General features: G+C 40.3%; 1 protein-coding gene across 7 annotated transcripts in view; it reads right to left on the bottom strand.

Moving 5' to 3' along the window:
- The window catches only part of SNX19 (sorting nexin 19), a 47,267-nt gene extending 40,869 nt beyond the window's left edge, over positions 1 to 6,398 (bottom strand). For 6 of the 7 annotated variants that reach the window (XR_013550063.2, XR_009602039.2, XM_060605250.2 and 3 more), the window contains exons 1-4: positions 4,189 to 6,314; positions 2,309 to 2,447; positions 962 to 1,062; positions 726 to 845 (exon numbers count right to left, since the gene is read on the bottom strand). Coding sequence is in view for 5 of the 7 variants with exons in the window: in XM_060605250.2 (XP_060461233.2) it covers positions 726 to 845; positions 962 to 1,062; positions 2,309 to 2,447; positions 4,189 to 5,886 (2,058 nt within the window). In the remaining 2 variants the exon portion in view is untranslated. Of the gene's footprint in view, positions 1 to 725; positions 846 to 961; positions 1,063 to 2,308; positions 2,448 to 4,188 lie in introns of all 7 variants that reach the window. The other variant, XM_078432958.2, reaches the window with a different exon arrangement.
- Between the last annotated feature and the right edge of the window lie 16,179 nt (positions 6,399 to 22,577).

Below are 22,577 nucleotides of genomic sequence, written 5' to 3'. Positions count from 1 at the left end.
CAGGTTTTTCCTCACAGCAGTGAATTTCTCCTAATTTCTACCACATGAAATTCCACTTTAACATTTTATCCTCTTAAGTCTAGAGTGATGCCCCACCTTCTGCTAATGAGTCAGTGTTTTCTAACCTTTTAAAACATATCCCATCTTTTGATAAACATAAGTCTCAGACTTGTGCCCTGGGGACTCTAAAATCAGCTGGTAATCACTATTTATAGGATATAATGTACTACAGAAATATCCTTCTTCTACCATCTCCAAAGGCTCTGAGATCCCCTCTTGAAAGTACAATTCTCTCCACTCTCTGTTCCCTAGCAGAGAATCACCACACCAGTCTAAGTCCAGCTGAGTGTGTGGTCTTGGGGCTCTTTTACTTGAGTGACCAATACCAAGAATGATCTCCTCCAGAAAAGACTTTTCTGACCTCACCTATTTATGGAGGTACAGATCTATCCTTACCTCCTTCCACTAGAATAACAATGTCATAATATCCCCCAGGAGATATGTGTACATGTATAGTGTCAGGGTGAGTGTATCCTCATAGTTGCTTACTGTAATTCAGGAAGGTGATGATCCAAGCAATATTTGCAAGAGGTCTTGAAAATTCTAGTCCACGTTCTACTGACTCCTTTCTGCTGTCTCTCCCCATCCCCAATCTCCTTTATTTTTTAGTCCCTGCCTATGCTCTGATGGGACACTAAAGCTGAGCACAGTGGCCCTGCAGGTACCTTGTCTATTCTGGACACCATGAATGGTTTCTTGACAAAGGCAATACGAGCATCTGTGTTCAGAGCAAGGAACTCCTGTATCTCCTCACTGTTAGCGATCTCTGGAATGGCACAGAGTTGCTGCAAAAGACACAAGAAAGACTTCAAAGAGAAATTCCTGTCCCCAGGTCTCTCCAGCTTGGCTTGGGTATCTGGTAATCAGAATGAGAGCACAACCAAAACAGAAGGATACTGACCTTTAGAAAGGATTCCAGGAGGCTCTTACGGGCTTCTACTCTGTCACTATCCATGTTTCCAAATGGAAGATCTGGAAAGAGCTTTTTAGGACCCTTTACGTCTTAAAAAAAACAAAAAACAAAAACACAAACTCATTCACTTAACACTTACTGAGGTATTCCATATAAAACATATCATATATGTAAGGAAAACAGAACTACTGAATACATTCCTAGGATTTTTTTAATTTCAGGAGTTCCAAATATATCTTAAGGAAATAATACTTACAATCTACTCTCGTACTAAGGTATATGAGGCCATACACTACAATGGTTATAGATGAAGGCTCTGAACTCCAGTTGCCCAAGTTAAATTTTTTTCAAGTTTATTTATTTTAGTTTTTTAAATGTTTATTTAGAGAGGAGAGAGAGACAGAGTGCAAGCAGGGGAGGGGCAGAGAGAGGAGACACAGAATCTGAAGCAGGCTCCAGGCTCTGAGCTGTCAGCACAGAGCCCAACGCAGGTCTTGAACTCAAACTGCGAGATCATGACCTGAGCTGAAGTCGGATGCTTAACCGACTGAGCCACCCAGACGTCCCTTTCTTCTGCAAGTTTAAAGTTTTGCTCCAGTCCCTACTGTGAGAATGACCTAAGGCAAGTTGTTTAATCTTCCTTTGACTTTTTTTTTCTGTATAATGATAATATCTGTTCCATAAGCTGTTAGAATTAAATGAGCTAATATATGTAAAGTACTCAGAAGAGAAACTGGAATATATTTTCAAGTTTAACTCAGTAGTAGCTATTGTTATTAAGAAAGAAAATACATAACTGAAATCCATAACTTATGCCTAAACTTTATTTGGGTGATCATCAGTAATTTTTTTTTTTTTAAACAAAGTAGCTGCTTACCAGCTTTTATTTAGATTTAAATTTTATTATCTTTTTGTACTGTTCCTACGCCTTATGGGTGTCAAACAACACAGACACAAAAGCCTGATTTTTGAAGGATGGCAAACATTTCTGGATACTATTTTAATATTTAAGAGCAATCCATCGATGCCTCTGGAAAAGTTAATTTAATGCCTCATGCTACCTCACAGACACAGGAGCAAATGTGAAAGCTTCTTAAGCTTAAACTAGATAGGCCCCAGAACAGAGCATTCAGTGGCAAAGAAATTCCTCAGAAACAATGTGATCAGTGCCATCCTGCACTAAAAAGCATCTGAAAACAAATGGGGGAAGCACAGGCTCCTTGATGCTGTGTTCTCCTCCACCATCCCTCCTCACAAACTAGTAGGCCTCTAGCCTCTCAGATCAGGTGGCTAGATATGTAAAGCAAGCAGGCAGTCCAGCCTGGGGAAACTGACTTTTGATGAACTTCCGTAGATCTGATTTCTCCTCCAGACGTGTCTGCAGATTGAGGAACTCGCGGTAGCGGCGATTCACAGTGTGGTAGGCCAGCTGCTGCAGGCCACTGCTGTTCTCACCGTCCAGAGCTGTCTCATACTGTTGAATGAACAAATTTGTTTAGTGCAGCAGCTCATTGGCCACAGAGTAAGAGCAGAGTAGGGGTAGAGGGAGAAAGATGTTCCTATTGTTTCTGAACCTATTAGAGCTGATTGCTGCCCTGAGTTGTAATGAGTAACTCAAATTCCCAGGGCAGCTGAATTAAGGAATGAGATGCATTTCCTAACACATGTGCCCCAGAAAAAGAAGAGTTTTGCTGTACTCCATTCTCTTCTTCCATCTCAAAACTCCCTCCTGCAAACACTTTGACTTATAAAATTGGCTAATTAATTTTCAAATCTCAGAGTATAAAACAGAAGATAAAACAGCAATAAAAGTGACACTGCCTCTTTCACTCCTAAATAATGGGTTTGGACGTTATAAGAGGATAACCATTTGCTATTATACTCAACCAGTGATTATTTATGTTAGTTGGGAGAAGAACAAATAATCCAGAACAGCTGATGAATAAAATCATTTGTTTGCCTGGAATGCATTAAAGAACCATGTGTTTTTATTTTGCTTTGGGCAGATTAATTATTATTCTTGGAGCTCAAGTGAAATTTGTTTTCCTAAGTACATATCATCTGTATGATTGGAAGTCACATGAAGACTGGAGATGTCGTAAGGGGTCAAGGTTTGCTGTCTTAATATGCGTGGAGGGCCAGTATGTGGGAAAAGACAACTTGTACTGGATGTTCCCCCAGAGTGAACACCCTGAACAGCATGGAAGCTGTGACTTAGTACAGGGTAGACTTTTTGACAGAGTAGTTAAGATATAATGAAATTATGTGGAAGAACTATGTATGCACTTGTCATTAGGAGTAGGTTACCATTATTATTTGGAGGAGGTATTATAGTGTGAGGCAAGTGATGGAAGAAACGATCTCTTTGTTGGTGGGACTTAAAGCTATTTTAAAATCCTCTAGAGCCAGAGAGAACTATTCATTATGAACTGACATGAGCAAAGTAGTAGTCCCTCACACTAGCACTGAGAAGGCCTAGCTATGAGACAGATGGAATTCAGGGTGGGGCTCTCAAACTTGGAACACCTGCGAATTAGGATGTTTTTTGTGGATTTTTCTCCATGAGGGACACTAGTCAATACTCATACATTCCCAAACCTGGCTGCACGTCAAAAATCACTTGGGCTGCTTTTTAAATATTCAGATTCTGATAGATTTGGAATGAGAATTTCCAAAAATACCCTCTTCAGGTAATCTGGAAGCAGTCTATCCTACAGCCAGTTAAAGGGAGACTCTGCTATAACTGAACCCATCTGATACATGAACCCCTTCATATCATCTTTGCCAAGTAGTTCCTACTTCTGTGCTTAAACATCTCTAGGAATGAGGAACTTGCTACCTTCTGAGATGTATATAGGTAAATAAACTTCCTTCCTAAACAAAGTACAAAAAATACTAGTAATTAAAAAAGGAAAGAAAGAAATGAACAGTAGAAAGAGAATTTCTGGACAAAACTCTATACATTGGGAACCACTGAAAAATATGACCCTCAGTATCCTAAGAATCCTGAGATTCTAGGATTGTCTGCATGGGTACAAAACAGAGGCCAACTCTGCTTTACAAATGATCTTCAGACCATTCACATATAGATTCTTGTTCAATTAAACATAATAAGTGAAGAGTACCCTCTCTCCCTTAGATTCCTAGCTTCGCTGACTCTGCTTTCCAAACCCATTCCCAGCCCAGTGGGGGTGACGAAATTCTAATCCTGTTACCTTCACCGTGTAGAGTGTGTATGGGTGGAATCCAGTGCCACTGTGCTCTCGAGCAGTAATGGTACCAGTGATACGAAGGTTCTGGATAACAACTGGGCCGTCTGGACTGCTCAGGGGCTCAAAGCTGAAGGTGGCTGAGCTGACAGGACCGGTTGGAGAGGAGGACAGCAGAACCTGTGGGAGACTAGGATCTAAGGAGCTCACGCCATTGGTGAGATCCTTCTCTAAGCATGAGGGTCGTGGGGGGCAGGTCCTCTCCGGATCTGTCAGCAAAGCTGTAAGAGAGGTGACATCTCCTTGCTCTACTTCCTTGTCTGCTGTGTCAATGTGGATCTCTGGGCAGGAAGTCAGCATGGAGACCAGCAGGCCTGCCTCTGTTTCTGTTCCTGGACCCTCCTCGGCCTCTGCTCCTTCGATTCCTTCAGATGCCTCAACATTCTTAGACTCCAGAGACTGGGGACCCTCTAGGGCACACAGGGCATCCTGGATCCTGTCAGAGAGGAAGTTGCCTGGGGTCATGAGCATGATGGTTTCTTTACTCAGTTCAGACAATGGAGACTCCAGCTCTTCACATAAGAACAAAGGGCCTCGAATATCTGGCTGTAGGAAATGAGATGAGTTGTTTCCTACTTTTCTTTCTTCTGGCATTCCACCCAATTCTCCCTCTATTGCTTCATGGCCTTCTTCAACTTCTGGCGAGTGGTGGGAAGGCCCCTCTGGCTCACTACAGTTTAGTAGCACTGGTGCTGCTGCTGGAGACGGGGCTCTCACTTCTGGCAGACTCTGTACCTCAACAATCAGAGGCAGAGATGTGGGCACTGAGGGCTTTTCCAGAGCACTGGCTGGGGAGGTTGGTTTAACCACTCCTGTAGGATTATTTCTGGCCTTGGAAAAGATGCCCACAAGTACAAGGTGGATCCAGTCGGGATCTGAAAGCTTGCTGATTAGTGGTAAGATTACATTGCAAGTAATGAGTTCCACCACAACATGGCGCCCGGTCCGGGTCTCCAAGTGGGGCTTTGGCACGAGTCCTTGCAGTAACAAATTTACAATGCCACGTGTATAGGTGACCTCAGTGCTGGGGCTCTGTACAGCAGGATGTGGGGCAGTAGCTCGGCAGTAAGCCTCCCAGAGCTGGGAGGGCTCGACTGTACCACTCTGCTTCTCAGCTGTGGCCTCCTTTGCCTGAATATAGCTCTGCAGGTGACAACCGCACAGAGTCAGAACCCTCTGAACAAGAGCATGACTGTCCACCATGCCCATCCTCCTCCGGAGCTCCTGGACCAAGCCTCTCATGGCGGCCTCCATTTCTTCCTCAAAGGCTGGCTCCTGGCTCACTGAGCGATACCAGGAAGACACAAAGTCCCGAATAATCATCTGGATGGTGCGGTTGATCTCCTGTTCCAATTGCCTCTCTGCCTCAGGGTTGGGAGGACAGGTGGCCACTGGGATGAAGCGTTCCAGATGCAGTCGACCTGAAGCCCCCACAATGGCGTTTGAGCCCAGCCATCCTCCCAGCACCGCTAGCAATGCAGACAGAAGGCAGAGAAGCCACACATTGACCAGAAAGTGGATGACCATGAGCCAGCCGAGCACGATCCCCACAGTCATCAGCTTCCGGCTACTCAGCAGGTTACTGAGGCTCCAGCTGGACTCAGCTGGAGTCTCTTGCAACGAGGACACTGTCTCTGCCTTCATGGTTGAAAGGGGCAGGTGGCTACCCAGACCCAGACAACCGCTCTCTTATCTCACCTGAGTTAGGGAATGGGGCATTAATTGTGTACGGAGACGAGGTTATGTGGAGTGCTATTCAGGACCCGGCGGGGCTCTGGGCCCTCCACGTCCTAGAGGCAATGCAAAGCGACAGAGGCGGCTCTGCTTCTCCCCCTTGCTCCAGCCCCTTCCAGCGGAGAAGCTGCTCTCAAAGACTCGGCTGCCTTCATAATGCGGGGTCGGGGAACCTCCGCGCAGCCTGGGGAGGGCGGGGCAGGGCCTTCAGCGGCCCTCACCTGACACTTACAGACGCCGTGCACCGGGTCACATACCGCTGGAGGGCGCGCCCAGACCGAGCCCCGATGTTCGAGGTACTCAACGGTGTCTTCGCCGCCGCCCTCGGAGAGACCCTCCGCCGGTTTGGGGTCCCGGACGACTGCGCTCCGCAGCGCGACTTCTGTCACGGCTGCCGGCCGGCGGCCGCCGGCGACAGCTTCCGGGTCGACGTCGGCGGAACAGGGCATGCTGGGAGAGCGTTAGCGCACCCCTAGGCGCGGCGCTGCGCAGCGCCCCCTGGTGGTGAGGAACGGCCGTGACAGCACCTGCGGACACCGGTTTCCCAAACTGCTTGCAGAGCCAGTGTTCAAGGGTGTGACCAAAGACTCGTGGAACGCAGAGCGGCCTTGCAGGCAGAACCGCCCCCCCCCCCCCCCCCCGCCGAAGGACTGAGACTTCTAGGTTTAATTATTAAATAAAGTTCGCTGACATCTCTTCCTGCTTAGGCAAAGTCTCAGTAACCCAGTTTGTTTCAATCCCATATGGAAATGTTTTCGTTGGCATGATACATTTCAACATTTACCCTGCTTTCCCCCAGAGCCCCCCCTCGAATCCCCAATACACAGCTCACCTACCTTGTTCTGAGCAATTGCAGAACACAAGGCATAAAACATTATTAAGGGATGGATTTATTCCTTAAATTTCATATACTGTGTTACAAAATCCTATTTGTGATTTGGGAGTTATTTGCTGGTGGCATTACCCAAGCTATTAGACACTTTGAGCATCTGCTATAGTTAATCACTGTGAATGGGTACTGTGGAGGAATAGAAGCAGTCCTTGTCCTCAAGAACCTTGTGGCTAATGGGGGAGACGACAAGTTCTTGGATCATGATGGATAACAACACAAGTCAGTATAGTGTATAGTAAAATGCAAAATCTTATCGGTGTTCAGGGGAAGGACAGATCACTGTGGGTTGCAGTGGTGTAAGGGAAAGCTCACAGAGAAAGTAGCCTTTATGTTGAATCTTCAAGCGGGTGAGTTTGTTTCTACCCACTCCATGTCTTCTTCCCCTTTCTTCCCCAAATATATGAGAAAAGAAGGCAGAAGTAGAGATGAAGTTAGAGACAATCATCAAATATATTTGTTTTGAAATGTGCTCTATGTTTGGTTGTTTTGTTTTAGTAAATTTGCCTCCAGTTATCTACACAGACCAAATTACCTACAAGATTGAATACCTAACAGTAGTACTGACCATGTGTAAGAATGTTTGTGACAGTGTCATTAGAAGCTAGCTTTCTTCACCGTCTTGGTCCCTAGGAGCTCTGCCTGCAATGTGGCTATCCTTTTTATTTTTACACAGGATGTATATCATTTGTATAGTGCTATTTATGATTGTTCATCTTCAGGTTTCTCAATGGTGTTAGCAGCCTTCATCATTATAGCATTAGTTCCCAGATGCTTAGAGGAATCATCAGGCAAACTCCAACCAAAATTTGTGCCAACAAGAAGAAAATGTATTGTAGCTTCTCTCATTTCTATTGTTCGGACAAAGATTTCTTTTGAAAACAAAAGGAACCATCGTAGTTAATGTCTATCAATTCTAATGCAAATATTTGATTTAATATCAGAATGTCCACAAAGCAGACTGAGCACATCCCTGAGATCCTAGAATGTGGTTCAGTATTTCCATGGCACAGACTACTTCTCTGCTGCCCTTCTTCCCACAGAAAAGGAAGATAAGAAGCGGGTGCTGCTGCCTTTATCCACCCAGACCACTTCATTGTCCTTAAAAGATCACAATGATGCTCTGGAGAAATATCCTTGCCACTTAGCCAAGAACTAAAAGAAGTGGATGAGGAAGAAACTAATGTGATCTTGAAGAGTTTTAAATGACAGTTCAGAGAGAAAGTTTACTCTGCAGCATAATCTGGAGTGTTCAGGGTAGTAAGAAACTGACCTTGTAAGTGGGCGCTGTGCCACCTGACCAGATGGTCTGGAGCATGGAGGTAGCCAAGAGTGCCTTCCTGATTCTGAAATGGATTTGATGAAACAGGACTCTCAGATGAACGTGCCAGTCCACTTGTCATTTTGACTGGAATGAGTTTCTGCCTAGAGATCTGGGGCCAGCCTTAGTCTCCAAACAGATTAATCACAGGGAGGAGGTGAGAGGCAGAACTGATGTTTGGTGGTAGTGATGCTGTGTATATGTGGTGGGAGGAGGCTGGCTGTTTGGCCACATCACTCACCATCTCAGTAGGGTCTTCCTTTCCTTCTTACTATTTCTTAAAACATTGTAGGCAAAGTGCTAGATTGTTGGAGATAACAAGACAAATAAGACATAGTGATTCACCTCAAGGGATTCTTAGTCTAATTATAGAAGAAAGACACATAAATAAATGCAACAAAATATTATCGTGTGTGGTATGATAGTTGCAGTAGAGGTATGTACAATAAAATGGGAACACGAAGGAAGGGTGGTCAACTGGGGAATTGGGTGGTGCCAATAAAGTCTTCATAGAAAGTTGGAAAAATGTTGGAAAAAGAAAAAGAAGTAAATAAATTATTTTAGGTGAGTGTAGGATAGAGAGAGCAAGCGGAAGAGAGAGGGAAAGTCTGTTAGGCAGAGACAGCAGAGAGAAATAGGCATTGACAATGAGAACAAGGGGGGCTGCACCAAGGGGGCATGCTGAAAGCAGCTCATGCCACATCTCAATTTTCTCTGAAAAATGGAAGTCAAGGTAACTTACTAAAGAGAGAAGTAGTGATGGGGCAAGTGATTTGGTTTGGAATTATTGCTGTGAGAAACAGAAGGAGGTATTGAAGTTCATGTAAAGAATAAAGAGAGACTGAGGACCTAACTCGGGTTAGGACCTTGAGGTCTTGAAAAGAGAGTTGTTAAAACTTAAAATCATCATGTCTATGTGTCTAAGGAAGGAAATGAAGCCAGGAGAGAGATCATCAATTATGAGATAGGGTTAGTTGTATTGAAAGAGACTGAGTGAGCCAGAAGAACCAAAGCTTGTGGTTAGAGATTGGTTTGTTGGAGCCTGTGTTAGTTTCCATTGCTACTCTATCAAGTTTCCATAAACTTAGTGGTTACAGCAATGTAAGTTTTTTTCTCTGAAAGTTCTGAAAGTCAAAAATCTAAACTCAGCTGGCAGGGCTGTGTTCCTTATGGAGGCTCTAGGGGAGAATCTGTTTTCTTGCCCTTTCCAGATTCTAGAGGTTGCCTGCCTTCTGTTGCTCATGACCTCACATTACATTGAGTTCTGCCTCTGTTGTCACTTCTCCCCTCACTCTAACCCTTCTAAGTGTGTCTTATAAGGATCTTTTTGATTGTATTGAGCCCTCCCAGATAGTCTAACGTTATCTTCTGATCTCAAGATTCTTAACTTAATCACATCTGCAAATCTCTTTTGCTATAAAAGGTAACACAGTCACAGATTCTAGGGATTAGGATGTGGACATCTTTGGGGGGGGTCATTATTTAATTTACAGAGCCAAAATATCCAGAGGTGAAAATATTTGTGATGATAAAGTCTGGGTGTATCCAATTAATGAGATTCTGAAGTAGGATAAAGAAGAAATTTTCTTCTGAGGAAGAAATTTTGAAACTGTTTTTGAGAAGGATGATCTACATGGCATTGGAAGGTACTGATGTTAGGGTAGCGAGGACTGGGGGTTTGGTACAAAAATGAGGAGGATGACCCTCTGGTCATCCCATTATGGGTGATGTAATGAGAAGAGTGGTGTATGGTAATATCAAAATAGGAGGAGGGAGTTTTTCATAAAGTGGAAAACAAGTTATCTGGAAGAAGTTACAAAGAGCTGTCTCAGATGTAGCATTGGAGAATAAATAGCCACCAGAGGGCAGAAGGGAGAATGGCATCTTAACGGGAAATTCTATCTCCTTTACTCCTTCATTCTTCCTTTCATGTATCCATTCATTAGCATTAAGCTAGGTATTGGGAATTCAAAGATGGACTTTGTGTGGCTGCTCTTCTTAAATAATTCACAATCTTTTACAAGATACAGGCATTGACACAATGTTAAGAGTGCTATCAAAGAAATATGTCAAAATACCGGAACACAGAGAATTAGGGAAAGTTTCATAGAAGAAGTGACATTTGTGTTAGCCTTGAAAGATGGGTTAAATTTCTCATGAAGACAAGAAGAACAAGTCATTCCAGGAGTAAGGAAAACATGAGGAACACCGAGTAAGCTCCTGTATTTGCTAGAACTGTTATAATAAAATATCACAAATTGGGTGGGTTAAATAATAGAAATTCATTTTCTCACAGTTCTGGAGGCTGAAAGTCCAAGGTTAAGATGTTGGCGGGGTTGGTTTCTCCTGAAGCCTCTCTCATTGGCTTGCAGATGTCTACCTTCTTACTGTGTCTACACATGGTCTTTCCTTTGTGTGTGTGTGCCTCCCTGGTACCTCTCTCTCTCCTTTTTAAAGACACCACTCAGGGGAGCCTGGGTGCCTCAGTTGGTTAAGTGTCTGACTTCAGACCAGGTCATGATCTCACTGTTCATGGGTTTGAGCCCCATGTCTGGCTCTGTGCTGACAGCTTGAAGTCTGGAGCCTGCTTCAGATTCATGTCTCCCTCTCTCTCTGCCCCTCCCTTACTCATGCTCTGTCTCTGTCTCTCAAAAATAAATAAAAATAAATACACCACTCATTTGAATTAGGGCTCACCTATATAATTTCATTTTATTTTACTCACTGTTTTAAAGTTCTCTTTGTCAGGAGAACTTAGTCCGTTCTTAGCTAGTCTAAGTCTGTTAGTTTAAGTTAGTTAGTCTTAGTTAGACTAAGTTCTTAGTCTAAGTCTGGATCTCCAGAGAAACAGAACAAGTATATATGTGTACACACACACACACACACACACACACACACACACGTAGATTCGTTACGAGGACCTGGCTCCTGCCAGTGAGGCTGAGAAGTCCCATGATCTGCCATTGGCAACCTGGATATCCAGGTATTATTCAGTACAAGTCTAAAGGCTTGAGAACCAGGGGAGTTGATGATGTAAATCCCAGTCTAAAGGCTGGAGAAGATGAGATGATATGTCCTAACTCTATCTGTGAGGCAGTAAAAATGGTGAATGTCTTCTTCCTCCACCTCTGGTACTATTCAGACCCTCAATGGATTGGTTGATGACCACTCTTATTTGAAAAGGCAATCTACTATGTCCACTGATTGATATGTTAATCTTTTCCAGAAACACCCTCACAGACACATGCAGAAATAATGTTTAATGTGGCATCCCATGGTCAGTCGAAGTGACATGTAAAACTAACTACCACAAGGCTTTATTTCTAAATACAGTCACATTATGAGGTGTATTGGGGGCTAAGACTTCAACATATGAATTCTGGAGACACACAATTCAGCTCATAAGAGCTCTTTTTTGTCTGTGGCTTATCTGGATGGTCACAATTTGATGATCAGGATACTGAAAAGAAGGATGATAGTTTTAATAGTTGTCAGGATTTGCTTTCATGGCATACAAAAATGAAAATAACATTGAACTACAATTCAAAGAGACCCAGACTTAAATATGTCATCTGACTGCACATAATATTAAGTGCTTTTCCACTGCAGAACAACTAGATCCCAAATGCAAATACTTTTTGGTGAATTGATGGATCCATAAGAGGAAACAAATAGGTAATAAGTTCAAGCTGTGCTATCCTGTCCCTCTCCCAAAACAAAAGAACAGAAAATGAACTCTGAAATGAAGCCAGAACTAGGAGTAGTGGGCGGGGTGGCCGTAAGGACAGATGTCCTCAGCAGGACTGTAATCCAGGTTCTGAGCCTTGTATCAGCAGAAGGAGGTAAAACTCAGCCCCTGACTCCTGCCTTACCCACAATCCTTGAGGGGAACTTGAAGAGATTCCAGGCCAGTGGTGCTCCCTAGCTTCTGGAGGACAAAGATGAAAATCCTTTCTGGAAGAAAATATACTCATTTTAAACCCCCCAAATTAATCACATTTAATATAGGCTGAATATGAATTCTAAATCCAAAGTCATCAGGTATATGAGAAGGCAAGCCACCTTGAGTGACAATCAGAAGAAATAATAAACAGATCAAATTTAGACGAACAGGGCTGTAGAAATGGAAATTAACTGATACTTATCTGTGTATGAACTCCAAAGGAATGAAACATAAATATGACCTAGCAATTACAAATAATACAATATGACCATATAGATTTTTTAAAAATACCCAAATGGAATTTTTATAAGTGAAAAAATCTATTGCAGAAGTTCAGAAGTTCCCAAAATATGTCACTTTGGCATATGGATTATTTTGAGCTAAAGGAAAAAAAAAAGCTTCAAATAAAGTTTAATTTTTCCCCTGTATAAAGGAAACTTACACTTATGAATGAAATTTCCATTAATAAATGTGTATGTACCAGGAAGAGAGCTACTTCCAGAGTTAACTTTTTCCCATCTGAGGGACTCTTAACTGCATAAGAAGGCAACTTTAATTTACCATGTATTTCCTCTTCTCTCCTTCCCCTTTTTTGCCCCCCGCCACCTGCAGAAGCCTGAAACCACTCCCCGTTTTCCTTAGCTCAGGATGGTATATAAAGTCTCAATCATCTGGCTGCCTCCTTGAGTCTCATGTTTTTTGAAATTCTGATGCACATAAGAATAATTAAAATGTTTTTTTCCCTGTTAATCTGTTTTATGTCAATGTAATTCTTAAATTAGTCACAGAACCCAGGAGGGTAGAGGAAAAGTTTTTCCTCCATCACACTACTGAAATAAACATCTTAATATATGTCTTTAATTGTTGATTATACATAGCCAAAGAGAAAATTAATGACCTGGAATATATGGTTAAATATATTACTTAGACTATATCACAGAGAGCAAGGAGATATGATAATGTATAGAAAATAGAATGGAGAAGATGAATCAAAGAGATATTGGCACAGAATTTTCTAAAACTGGAATGAAAACATAAATCCACACATAGATTCAGGAAGCATCAATAATATAAAGTAGATCAACAAGGTCAAAAGTTGATTGTAAGAAAGTCAAAAGTTGATTGTAATAAGAAAGAAGAAAAAATCAAGTGAAATAAATTGAGAACAAAAAAGAGAAACACAATAACAATATTGAGTCAGAAAAAGGAGACATAATTACAGATATAGGGGAGAACTAGGCTAGACAATTTTTATGACAGCCAACTTAAACTCTAAGATAAAATGGAAAAAAATTTTAGAAAAATGTAGATTACAAAATAATTTCAGGAGGAAATAAAATGTCTGGATAAATCTACTCTATCAAGAAACTTAATACTATTTTTAAAGTTTACCACAAAGAAAACACTGGAGAGTTTTACCAGCCAATTCTACCAAACCAATTCCAAATGTAATATAGTCATTCCAAATATATATAATATATAAACGTCCTAAGAGGCTAAAAGTAAAGTAAAATAAAATAAAATAAAATAAAATAAAATAAAATAAAATAAAATAAAAACATCCCTCAAAACGAACTATGGTAAGAGGGCAACTGTATCATTTTGAATGGGAAACAGAGAAGCATTTTCCCCATGTCACTAATTTTTTATATTTAAATATTTTTAACAACTTGATTGAGGTTTAGTTCACATAAAATGAATTGCACATACTGAAAGTGTGCAAGTTGATTAAGTTTTGACATATGGAACCACTACCACAGTAATAACTAACATATCTGTCATATTCAAAACTTTCCCTCTGTGCACGCAACATTGTCCTGCCCCTTCCCCCAGGCAACCACTGATTTGTTTTCTTTCACTTTAGATTAGTTTATATTTTCCAGAATTGTGTATAAATGAAATCATACACCATAGACTTTTTTGTGTCTGGCTTCTCTTACTCAACATAATTGTCTTTTTTTTCAAATTTATTTTTAATTTTAAAAAGTTTTTATTTATTTATTTATTTTGAGAGAGAGAGAGAGAGAGAGAGAGCAGGGGTGGGGCAGAGAGAGAGAGAGAGGGAGACAGAATCCCAAGCAGCTTCCAGGCTGTCAGCACAGAGGCCGATGAGGGGCTCAAACTCATGAACGGTAAGATTGTGACCTCAGCCGAAATCAAGAGTCCGATGCTTAAATGACTGAACCACCCAGGCAACCCGGCATAATTGTTTTGAGGCTCATTCATATTGTTGCATGGATCAATTAACAATTGATCCATTCTTTTTATAGGTGAGTAGTATTCCATTGTATGGATATGTCATAATGTGCTTATTCATTCATTTGTTGATGGACATTGGATTTTTTAATGTTTACGACTATATGAAATAAAACTCTTGTGAACCTTTGTGTGCAATTCTCTATATGGAGATATTCCTTTTTTTTCCTGTCTTGGGAAAATACCTATAAGGGCCTGCCAAAGGCTCTAAACAGCATCCCTTTCTGCCACTGATCCTTGAAACACCACTGACCTGATGGAGCATATGGCCCAACTGCCAGGGCACCTTCATGTCAGCCTGGACGTGTTACAGAGTATTTTCTTGTTCTGGACCCCACTCAAAACAGCTTTTTGGGTCACTTAGTATATGAGCCAGAATAACATGCCCAAATGAGGAATATGTTTCCTCTAAAATCCAGAGGGTCATTAGGCATTGTGTGTAGGAGATACAGGAGCACCTCAATATGTATGACAATGCTGGACTTCTAGAAATTTCACTGAACTGGAAAACATCTGAATTTTTGTTGTATTTATTTCCCACCCTATGACATGCAAATTTCTTACCAATAAGTCTAGAATAGTTGCCAATTTGAGCTTACTAGCATGTCAGTGTCATCAATGTAATGGTACAGCGTGAGATCTTGTGGAAGGGAAAGGCAATCAAGTTTCTGTGGATTGAATTATGACATAAGGCTGGAGCACTGATATACTCCTAAATTAAGACAGTGAAAGTATATTCTAGCTCAAGGCAAATTGATTCTGGTGGTCTTTATTAATAGGTATCAAGAAAAGAACGGATTTTCCAGATCAATAGCTACATACTAGGTATCAGGGATGTGTCAATTTGTTCAAGCACTGAAATCACATCTGGAACAGCAGGTGTAATTGGAATCATTACCTGATTAAGTTTATGATAATCCACTGTCAGTCTCCAGGATCCATCTGTTTTCCACACAGGCAAACTAGGGAGTTGAATCGGAGTATGATAGAATTACTGCCCCTGTGTCCTTCAAGTCCTTGATGCTGGCACCAATTTCTGAAATCCATCCGGGAGTATGCTATTGCTTTTGGGTTACTCTTTTCCCAGGTAGAAGCAGTTTTAGTGGCTTTCACTTGGCCTTTCCCACCATAGTAGCCTGTGGGGGATAAGTTTAGCAATCTCTTGGGCTTACACCAATGGGTTAACGAGGCATAAAGAAATACAAAGTCATAAAATGTTCACACCTGAGTTTGGGTAAACCAGATTGGCACTCCAAGAATAGGGGGGTGCAAAGACACCCTGAGAATAGGGAGGCATAAAGGTGCCAGGAATATGGAGGTGCAAAGGCACCCTCAAAATATAGAGGGGGTGCAGAGCCCCCAAAATGGAGAGGCAAAGGCCTGGAACTGAAACAGCACAAAGGTGGCCAATACATAGGAATAACAAGATTAGATATTCAGGGTGAAAGCACCCCAAATTTAGTACTATAGCAGAAGGCTGCTTTCATAGGAGAAGAGGGCCAGGTTAGGTAAATTGGTGAATTGGGCTATGGACATCTGCGCTGCAGGCAAAACAGCCTGGAGCGGAGATGGCTAACAAAAGAAAAGGTGTCTTATTAACCCTGAGGTTATTTCCCCTGTCTGTCTCATCCCTTAGGTTAGCAAAGATAAACAGGGATGGTGCCTCCTGTCTGCTGTTAACAACCATCTACCCATCTGCCCAGCACCAGGATTTTGTTTTACACTGACCCAAACCCCAAACACTGTATATCTCCAAAACCCCCTTTTTCCCCTCACATCCCCAAGTTAATGTTTACAGTTTCTTTGTCTCTTTGGGCACGCCCATCACGTTTGTAAGCCTTCTGATCTGAATAAATACGGGGCAAGGATCCTTATTCGGGGCTCTTGTCTTTTCCCTGGACATAAGCCATCTCTCATTTTAATCCTGCATCCACTCTTTTCCTGGCAAAAAGAGAACTTTAGACTTACAGTCTATGACAGTAGCCCTTCCTCTACAGGTTAGGGAAGATTTTGTGGGGATTCTGCCAGTTTCTCATTAAGTCTATTCCAATTATCCATTCTGAACTGTGAAAATAACCACAGGATGTGTTTGGTGACCCATTGTACCCCCTGCGGAATGGACTTGAATTAAAACCATATTGATAATCTGACCTGCATAAGCCCCTTAAGCTCCTGCTCTTACTAGTGGGCCACAGTGACATTTTGGGTCTTCTAAAGTTAGTGACAGTTCAGAGCCAATGTTTCAATAACCCCTCAAAAGTACAATTATTTTCCTTTTCTGTAATGTACAATCTCCCTGGTAAAACTTGATCAAGTCTTAACATTGATTGAAGGGGCAATACTTTTTGTTTTCATGATTCAAATTAGACTTCTGTTCTCTTGACCTAAAACACTTTTGCTTGATTTAGTAGATTGCCCATCTATTTCTCTTCCAGGGACAATGATCAAATAACCAATAGCATAGGTGTCTGTGTCGGATTATTCTGATTACTGTCTTGATCATGCTGTCCATTTGTAACCACACCCACCTTGTATTTGATGATTAAGTGCCTCCACTGGACCCCCAGCTACCTTTGGATCCAATTATATCCATTCTTTTAAGTATCCTAGTTTGGAGCAGCAGATCCCATTGGAATTTCTAGCCTAAGGAGAAAAGTGACCACAGTTAAGAATGTTAGGGCTCACCTCACAGTTTATTTCACAGAGTTGTGGTGAAAGGCAAGTCACTTGGACACAGAAGTAAAGCAGTTCTTACCTGATAAAATCCCCGTAACATTCAAATCTTCCTAAGCTTTGGGATATGTTACCCTATGCTATACCAAGGCAGTTCTGGCATGTCAATTTCAGTTAGTGTTGGCCAATTTTTGGTCCATGTTTCAGCTAACAAACCAGACAAACTATTAGATCTCTTTCTAACCCCTGGAGCTATAACATTGAAATGAGAATCTCTGCTTAGTGGACCATGCCAATGAACTTGATCTGATCCAATTTTATGTTCCTTCTACCATTTTCTCACACCACTAATATCTATTACCACACATATTCCCCAGATTTATCCCTGTATGAATTGGAAAAATCACACAGTGTTTTAGAGTGTATGCATTTCCTAATGGGTCACATTTTGTATCTCATCCTTGAGGATCTGCTGGGACTTGAATCTTGCTATGGGTCTAGAAGCAATTAGAGGTCATGTGAGGGTAGATCCTGAGAAGAATAAGTAGTGTCTTGCAAGTCAACTACCTCAGGAAAGGCTATTACAGTTCTCCCAGGCAAAGTGGGGTCATCTCTTCGGACAGGGATAGCAAAGCAGTCTGCTGGCAAAGAAGATTCGGGGTTCAATAACTCCAGCTTCATCAGGATCTGCCCACATCTTCTCATTCTAGTTTTCAGGATCCTATTCCTTCCTAGACAATGTCCTTAGTTTAGCAAAATATACCTTATGAAGTTGAGAATTCAATTTGTTTTGTAATTCAGCTACTTGGGGGATGAGACTCCGAGTTTGTTTTTCAGAAGTCTCAGTTCTGCTGCTATAGGACATAAGACTTTCTTTGTAGCATGGCATAGACACTTTCTGTTGATTTATGCTGAGCTTGAGCTAGGAACTTGAAGCCTTGAGCTCAACTGCTTATTTTCCTACTTTCTCCAGTGCACTTAGGAGCAACCAGTCTATCTCATTATACTTATCAGTCTAAATAAACTAGGTATCAAACAGATGGTCACCCAGAGCCTTGTCTTTTGTAAGTATTTGGTGAGGAGTATCCAGTAAGGATATTTTATATATCTTTATGGTCGCATCATGCCATAGACTATCACTGTCTTTACCACTGGAAATAAAGTCATTATTACCTTTAAATTTAGTAAGATTAGAGAACCAACTCCAGAAACCCACAAACCAATTCAGAAACTTATCCTTAATATTCTGTTTATCTATCTATATCTTATATATAGATGGAATTTGAATAATAATATACATTTTTATAAATAATGTATATTTTTGAATGTATTAAGTAAATAATAAATATATATTTATATTCATAAATTATCTATATAAATATCAGGAGATTTGTTTTAAGGAATTGCCTCATGCAATCATAGGGGCTGGCCTGTCTAAAATCTGTAGGGTAGGCTCAGGCAGGAATTAATACTGCAGTCTTGAGGCAGAATTTGTTATCTGGAAAATCTGTTTTTACTCTGAAGGCTTTTCAACTGAGTGGATGAGGCCCCTGCCCCCACTGCCTTATCAAGGACAATCTCCTTTACTTAAAGTCAATTGATTGTAGATGTTCACCACACTTACAAAATACCTTCACAGTAACACCTAGATTAGTGTTTGATTAAATAACTGGGTACTGTAGCCTAGCCAAGTTGATGCATAAAACTAACATTGACATCATCAAATACATTTTCTATATTTACTAAGAGAATCATATAGTCTGTTAATATTAGTTTCATTAACTAATGTTCTCATGCTAATCCAAACATGAATTTTTGGAACATACCCCATTTGGTCATTATGTATTATTTTTAAAAAACATATGATTAGAGGGGCACCTGGATGGCTCAGCCGGTTAAGCGTTGGACTTCAGCTCCGTTCATGATCTCGCATTTTGTGGGTTTGAGTACCATGTTGGGCTCTATGCTGACAGCTTGGAGCCTGGAGCCTGCTTTGGATTCTGTGTCTCCCTGTCTCTCTGCCCCTCCCGGCCCATACTCTCCCTCTCTGTCTCTCTCTGTCTCTCAAAATAAATAAAATATTAAAAAACATTTTAAAAAACTATTATTAGATTTGATTGAATAAAATTTTGTTGAGCGTTTTTGCATCAATATTTATGAGAGATATACATACACACACACATATATGTGTGTATATGTATGTAGAGAGAAAGAGAAGGAAAGAAAGATGTTCTTTTTTTTTCCCCTATAATGTCTTAGGTTTGGGTATCAGAGAAATGGTGACCTTATAGAATGAATTGGAAAGAAGTTCCTCATTTTCCACGTTCTGCCATTATTCTTTTTAATGCCCTGCCACAAATTTGGCTAACAAGATCCCTTTCAAGCTGTGTTCCAGGTTTCTTCTGATCAGTGTTAGAATAATATGTAGTTTTTATGCATTTACTTCTAACAATGTGTTGTGTTTAAAGTGGGTTTCTTGTAGGTAGCTTTTAGTTAGTTATTGATTTTTTTTTAACCATGTGGGTGTTTAGACCACCTCTATTTAATATGACTATTTATATGGTTGAATTTTAATCTATCATCTTGCTGTTTGTTTTTCATTTGGGCCATCCTATTCTTTGTTTTCTTTTAGCTGTTTTTTTCCTTTCTTTTGGATTAATGGAACATTTTAATGATACCATGTTTTCTTCTTTGTTGCCTCATCTGCAATGATCTTTTTGTGTTTCATTTAAGGTTTATGGTACACATCTGTAATGTAGTACAGTCTAGCTTCAGGTAATATTATACCACTTTATAATGTATAGAATTGTTGAATAACTATATTGTACACCCGAAACTAATATAACATTGTATATTAATTATACTGAAATTAAAATAAAAAAATATTTGGGGCACCTGGGTGGCTCAGTTGGTTAAGCGTCTGACTTTGGCTCAGGTCATGGTCTCACAGTCTGTGAGTTTGAGGCTCTTGTGGGGCTCTGTGCTGACAGCTCAGAGCCTGGAGCCTGCTTTGGATTCTGTGTCTTCCTCTCTCTCTGCCCCTCCCCTGCTCATGCTCTGTCTCTCTCTGTCTCTCAATAATAAATAAATATGTTTAAAAAAATAAAATAAAATAAAAAATATTTAAAATTATACCACTTTATATATAGTTTAAGAATATTACAAAAACATACTTTTATTTTTCTATTTCTGATCATTGTGATATTGTCATACATTTAATTTCAGCATATTTTGTAAACCCTGACATACATTTCAGTATTTTTGCTTTTGCTTTAAAGAGTGAACTGTCTTTTTATCTATATATATAATTTATTGTCGAATTGGTTTCCAAACAACACCCAGTGCTCATCCCAACAGGTGCCCTCCTCAATGCCCATCACCCGCTTTCCCCTCTCCTCATCCCCCATCAACCCTCAGTTTGTTCTCAGTATTTAAGAGTCTCATGGTTTGCCTCCTTCCCTCTCTGTAACTTTTTCTTTTTTCCCCTTCCCCTCCCCCTGGTCTTCTGTTGAGTTTCTCAGGATCCACATATGAGTGAAAACATGATATCTGTCTTTCTCTGTATGACTTATTTCACTTAGTATAACACTCTCCAGTTCCATCCACGTTGCTACAAAAGGCCAGATTTCATTCTTTCTCATTGCCAAATAGTATTCCATTGTATATATAAACCACAACTTCTTTATCCATTTGTCAGTTGATGGACATTTAAGCTCTTTCCATAATTTGGCTATTGTTGAAAGCGCTGCTATAAACATTGGGGTACAAGTGCCCCTATGCATCAGCACTCCTGTATCCCTTGGGTAAATTCCTAGCAGTGCTATTGCTGGGTCCTAGGGTAGATCTATTTTTAATTTTTTGAGGAACTTCCACACTGTTTTCCAGAGCGGCTGTACCAGTTTGCGTTCCCACCAACAGTGCAAGAGGGTTCCTATTTCTCCACATCCTCTCCAGCATCTATAGTCTGATTTGTTCATTTTAGCCAAAGAGTAAACTGTCTTTTAAAGAGATGTAAGTAATAAAAATGTATTTTGTATTTACGCATGTAGTTACCAGACCTGATGCTCTTCTTTCTTTGTGTGCATTCATATTTCTTTCTGGTATCATTTTTATTCTGCCCAAAGGAGTTCCTTAACGTGTGTGTGTGTGTGTGTGTGTGTGTGTGTGTCTGTGTGTTTGTGTGTGTGTGTGTGTGGCAACATTCTGCAGGTAATAAAAGTTTTAAAAGTTTTTTATGCTTGAAAAAGTCTTTATTTCACTTTTGCAGGATATATTTTCTGGGTATTGAATTCAAGGTTGTTTGACAGTTTTTTTCCTTTTCCAATACTTTAAAAATATTGCTTCACTTTCTTTTGACTTTCATTGTTTCTGATGAGAAATTGCTCTCATCCTCATCTTGTTGCTCCGTATGAAATATGCCTTTTATCTCTTGCTGCTTTGAAATTTTTTCTTAAGTTCTGGTTTTAAGTAATTTAATTATGATGTGTCTTTTTGGAGTTTCTTTGATGTTTCTTGTGCTTGGGTTGATTGAGGTGCCTAGACTTGTGTATTTACTAAATTTTTATCAGTTTTGGAAAAATTTTGGCTATTTTTTTCAAATTTTCAATATTTCTGCTCTTTTTCCTTTCTTCAGGCTAAAAAATACATGTTAGGCATCTTGAAATCACCAGACAGTTCATTGATGCTCTGCTTATTTTGAAAATCTTTTTCCTTTCCATGTTTTTTGTTATATAGTTTCTCCAAATTCACTAATATTTTCTTTTGCAATGTCGAATATATTGTTAATCCTACCCATTGTATTTTCTACTTCAGACATTGTAGTTATCATCTCTTGAAGTTCCATTTTGGAATTTAAAAAAAAAAACTTTTCACCATCTCTGACATGTTAAATATTTTTCTAGTTTCTGGAACATATAGAATATAGTTATGATAATGTCCTCATCTACTAATCTTATTGTCTATATAATTTATGGGTTGGTTTTTATTGAGATTCATTTTTCTTCATTATATTTAGTATATTTTCCTACTTCTTTGCATGCCTGGTAATTTCAATTTAAAATTTTTTTTTTATTAAACTATAGCTGACACAATACAATGTTACATTAGCTTCAGGTATGTGTACAACATGAAATGCTCACCATAGTAAGTGCAGTTACCACCTGTCATCATACACAATTATTATAATATTATTGACTATATGCCCTATGCTGTACTTTTTATCCTCTTATTTTATTTTACTTTTTAATTTTTAAAAATTTACATCCAAGTTAGTTAGCATATAGTGCAATAATGATTTCAGGAGTAGAATCCAGTGATTCATCTCCTATATATAACACCCAGTGCTCATCCCAACAAGTGTCCTCCTTAATGCTCCTCACCCTTTAGCCCATCTCCCCACTCACAACCTCTCCAACAACCCTCAGTTTGTTCTCTGTATTTAAGAGTCTCTTATGTTTTGGGGTGCCTGGGTTACTCAGTCAGTTAAGCATCTGATTTTGGCTCAGGACGTTATCTCATGG

This window comes from Panthera onca, chromosome D1 (assembly GCF_046562875.1).
Source record: "Panthera onca isolate mPanOnc1 chromosome D1, mPanOnc1 haplotype 2, whole genome shotgun sequence".
Classification (NCBI taxonomy): domain Eukaryota; kingdom Metazoa; phylum Chordata; class Mammalia; order Carnivora; family Felidae; genus Panthera; species Panthera onca.
The sequence above is the reverse complement of the archived record's forward strand: the minus strand, read 5'-3'. Positions and strand labels throughout refer to the sequence as shown.